The sequence below is a fragment of the Electrona antarctica genome (genome assembly GCF_951216825.1).
Source record: "Electrona antarctica genome assembly, contig: scaffold_1099, whole genome shotgun sequence".
NCBI lineage: Eukaryota > Metazoa > Chordata > Actinopteri > Myctophiformes > Myctophidae > Electrona > Electrona antarctica.
This window is the reverse complement of record NW_027638211.1, coordinates 17,501-21,979: the sequence shown is the minus strand read 5'-3', so window position 1 is coordinate 21,979 and position 4,479 is coordinate 17,501. Positions and strand designations below refer to the sequence as shown.

General features: G+C 42.0%; 1 protein-coding gene across 1 annotated transcript in view; it reads left to right on the top strand.

The window, feature by feature from the left end:
- Positions 1-2,090: 2,090 nt before the first annotated feature.
- The window catches only part of LOC306918286 (rho guanine nucleotide exchange factor 17-like), a gene marked incomplete at its 3' end in the record, with an annotated part of 12,868 nt that continues 10,479 nt past the window's right edge, over positions 2,091-4,479 (top strand). Inside the window, 3 exon segments of the mRNA XM_079531160.1 lie at positions 2,091-2,215; positions 2,217-2,276; positions 3,938-4,051. Coding sequence (XP_079387286.1) covers positions 2,096-2,215; positions 2,217-2,276; positions 3,938-4,051 — 294 coding nt within the window. The 5' untranslated portion in view covers positions 2,091-2,095.

Genomic DNA, 4,479 nt, shown 5'->3' with positions numbered 1-4,479 from the left:
GCTGTGTTTCTACAGGGCTACATGGAGTTAGGAGGTTTATAAGCTGTGTTTCTACACGGCTACATGGAGTTAGGAGGTTTATAAGATGTGTTTCTACAGGGCTACATGGAGTTAGGAGGTTTATAATAATAAGCTGTGTTTCTACAGGGCTACATGGAGTTATGAGGTTTATAATAATAAGCTGTGTTTCTACAGGGCTACATGGAGTTAGGAAGTTTATAAGCTGTGTTTCTACAGGGCTACATGGAGTTAGGAGGTGTATAAGCTGTGTTTCTACAGGGCTACATGGAGTTAGGAGGTTTATAATAATAAGCTGTGTTTCTACAGGGCTACATGGAGTTAGGAGGTTTATAAGATGTGTTTCTACAGGGCTACATGGAGTTAGGATGTTTATAAGCTGTGTTTCTACAGGCCTACATGGAGTTAGGAGGTTTCCTCCCTGTGTTTCTACAGGGCTACATGGAGTTGAGAGGTTTATAATAATAAGCTGTGTTTCTACAGGGCTACATGGAGTTAGGAGGTTTATAAGATGTGTTTCTACAGGGCTACATGGAGTTAGGAGGTTTATAAGCTGTGTTTCTACAGGGCTACATGGAGTTAGGAGGTTTATAAGATGTGTTTCTACAGGGCTACATGGAGTTAGGAGGTTTCCTCCCTGTGTTTCTACAGGGCTACATGGAGTTGGGAGGTTTATAATAATATTCTGTGTTTCTACAGGGCTACATGGAGTTAGGAGGTTTATAAGATGTGTTTCTTCAGGGCTACATGGAGTTAGGAGGTTTATAAGATGTGTTTCTACAGGGCTACATGGAGTTAGGTTTCCTCCCTGTGTTTATACAGGGCTACATGGAGTTAGGAGGTTTATAAGATGTGTTTCTACAGGGCTACATGGAGTTAGGAGGTTTATAAGCTGTGTTTCGACAGCGCTACATGGAGTTAGGAGGTTTCCTCCCTGTGTTTCTACAGGGCTACATGGAGTTGGGAGGTTTATAATAATAAGCTGTGTTTCTACAGGGCTACATGGAGTTAGGAGGTTTCCTCCCTGTGTTTCTACAGGGCTACATGGAGTTAGGAGTTTTATAAGATGTGTTTCTACAGGGCTACATGGAGTTAGGAGGTTTATAAGCTGTGTTTCTACAGGGCTACATGGAGTTAGGAGGTTTCCTCCCTGTGTTTCTACAGGGCTACATGGAGTTGGGAGGTTTATAATAATAAGCTGTGTTTCTACAGGGCTACATGGAGTTAGGAGGTTTATAAGATGTGTTTCTACAGGGCTACATGGAGTTAGGAGGTTTATAAGCTGTATTTCTACAGGGCTACATGGAGTTAGGAGGTTTATAAGATGTGTTTCTACAGGGCTACATGGAGTTACGAGGTTTCCTCCCTGTGTTTCTACAGGGCTACATGGAGTTGGGAGGTTTATAATAATAGGCTGTGTTTCTACAGGGCTACATGGAGTTAGGAGGTTTATAAGATGTGTTTCTACAGGGCTACATGGAGTTAGGAGGTTTATAAGATGTGTTTCTACAGGGCTACATGGAGTTAGGAGGTTTCCTCCCTGTGTTTCTACAGGGCTACATGGAGTTAGGAGGTTTCCTCCCTGTGTTTCTACAGGGCTACATGGATTTGGGAGGTTTATAATAATAAGCTGTGTTTCTACAGGGCTACATGGAGTTAGGAGGTTTTATAAGATGTGTTTCTACAGGGCTACATGGAGTTAGGAGGTTTATAAGCTGTGTTTCTACAGGGCTACATGGAGTTAGGAGGTTTATAAGATGTGTTTCTACAGGGCTACATGGAGTTAGGAGGTTTATAAGCTGTGTTTCTACAGGGCTACATGGAGTTAGGAGGTTTATAAGATGTGTTTCTACAGGGCTACATGGAGTTAGGAGGTTTATAAGCTGTGTTTCTACAGGGCTACATGGAGTTAGGAGGTTTATAAGATGTGTTTCTACAGGGCTACATGGAGTTAGGAGGTTTATAATAATAAGCTGTGTTTCTACAGGGCTACATGGAGTTAGGAGGTTTATAAGATGTGTTTCTACAGGGCTACATGGAGTTAGGAGGTTTATAAGCTGTGTTTCTACAGGGCTACATGCGTCCCCTGAAGCAGCCAGATGGTGGCGCTGTGCTGGTGGATCCCTCATTGGTGGACGAGATCTTCTACCAGATCCCAGAGATCCTGGAGCACCACGAGGGCTTCCTGGAGCAGGTCAGCGGGCTGCGTCAGCCAATGGCACGACAGGCAGACCGTCGGCCACCTGCTCATCCAATCGGTGAGTGCGGTTGCCAAACCTCCTCGTCCAATCGGTGAGTGGGTTGGAGACAGTGTTGATTTGAAAATGTTCATCGACTACCTTTGTTCACTGACTAAAACTACCTTTGTTCACTGACTAAAACTACCTTTGTTCACTGACTAAAACTACCTGTGTTCACTGACTAAAACTACCTTTGTTCACTGACTAAAACTACCTTTGTTCACTGACTAAAACTACCTTTGTTCACTGACTAAAACTACCTTTGTTCACTGACTAAAACTACCTTTGTTCACTGACTAAAACTACCTTTGTTCACTGACTAAAACTACCTTTGTTCACTGACTAAAACTACCTTTGTTCACTGACTAAAACTACCTTTGTTCACTGACTAAAACTACCTTTGTTCACTGACTAAAACTACCTTTGTTCACTGACTAAAACTACCTTTGTTCACTGACTAAAACTACCTTTGTTCACTGACTAAAACTACCTTTGTTCACTGACTAAAACTAAATGGAAACTAAATGAAAACTAAGCTATGATGACTAAAACTAAATGGAAACTAAATGAAAACTAAGCTATGATGACTAAAACTGAGACTAAATCTATTGACAATTTCGTCAACAAATAAAAACTAGACTAAAATGTTAGGAAGGGACTAGTGGACAAGAGATCCACTAGGAAGGGACTAGTGGACAAGAGATCCAGTATGAGTCATTTTACACTTGGTTGCATGTTGAACATAGCAGATCTACAAGCTCACAACGCGACGCAAGCTTGTAAATCAGCTATTTTCAACGAGTGTTAAATCAGTCATTACGACGACATCAAGGCCCGCCAAAATCCATTTTAGTCGACTAAATCAACTGTAGATTTAGTCGACTGAAATCTTATATTTAGTCAACTAAAACCAGACTAGCACTAAAACATTCCAGGTGACTTTTCCAGCAGATTTTAGTCTTAGACTTTTGAAAAACACACTATTTTAGTCTTCTGAAATTGTTTCGTATTAGTCTTAGTCTTATAATAAATATCAAAATCTTAGTCCCCCCCCCTGGTTATTGGTAGAGAGAAACCAAATGGAGATGCTAGCTAACATCTATGCTAGATTTGTAGTTCTCTAAGGAGACGCTAGCATCTATGCTATATTTGTAGTTCTCTAAGGAGATCCTAACATCTATGCTATATTTGTAGTTCTCTAAGGAGATGCTAACATCTATGCTATATTTGTAGTTCTCTAAGGAGATGCTAACATGCTGTATTTTGTAGTTCCCTAAGGAGATGCTAACATGCTATAGGAGATGCTAACATGCTATAGCCTATTTGTAGTTTTCTATGGAGATGCTAACATGCCATATTTGTGGTTTTCTAAGGATATGCTAACATGCTATATTTGTAGTTCTCTAAGGAGATGCTAACATGCTAGATTTGTAGTTCTCTAAGGATATGCTAACATGCTATATTTGTAGTTCTCTAAGGAGATGCTAACATGCTATATTTGTAGTTCTCTAAGGAGATGCTAACATGCTATATGTGTAGTTCTCTAAGGAGATGCTAACATGCTATATTTGTAGTTCTCTAAGGAGATGCTAACATGCTATATTTGTAGTTCTCTAAGTAGATGCTAACATGCTATATTTGTAGTTCTCTAAGGAGATGCTAACATGCTATATTTGTAGTTCTCTAAGGAGATGCTAGCTAACATCTACTCGGCGTACATCGACAACTACCTGAACGCCAAAGACGCCGTGAGGATCGCTAAGGAGAAACCTGCTTTCAGCAAGTTCCTGGAGGTGAGTCGTGTGTGTGTGTGTGTGTGTGGCTTCAGCATAGAGCTGAACACTATAACATTCGACGAATCAGACCCTTCCTCACCCAGGAGTCAACCTTACTGGCCTATCGGTGCCCTTAAGCCTCTCCAACTGATCCAAAATGCCGCAGCTCGCCTGGTTTTCAACCTGCCAAAATTCTCACACGTCTCTCCCCTTCTCCGCTCCCTCCATTGGCTCCCAATTTTTATACTATTTGATTATTTTAGTACTAGGTGTGCAGACGTGTGCGCGTGAAGGCGTGCGTGTGCGTGCAGGCGTGTGCGTGCAGTTGTGCGTGCAGGCGTGTGTGTGCGTGCAGGCGTGTGCGTGCAGATGTGTGTGTGCGTGCAGATGTGTGTGTGCGTGCAGGCGTGTGCGTGCAGGCGTGTGTGTGCGTGCAGATGTGTGTG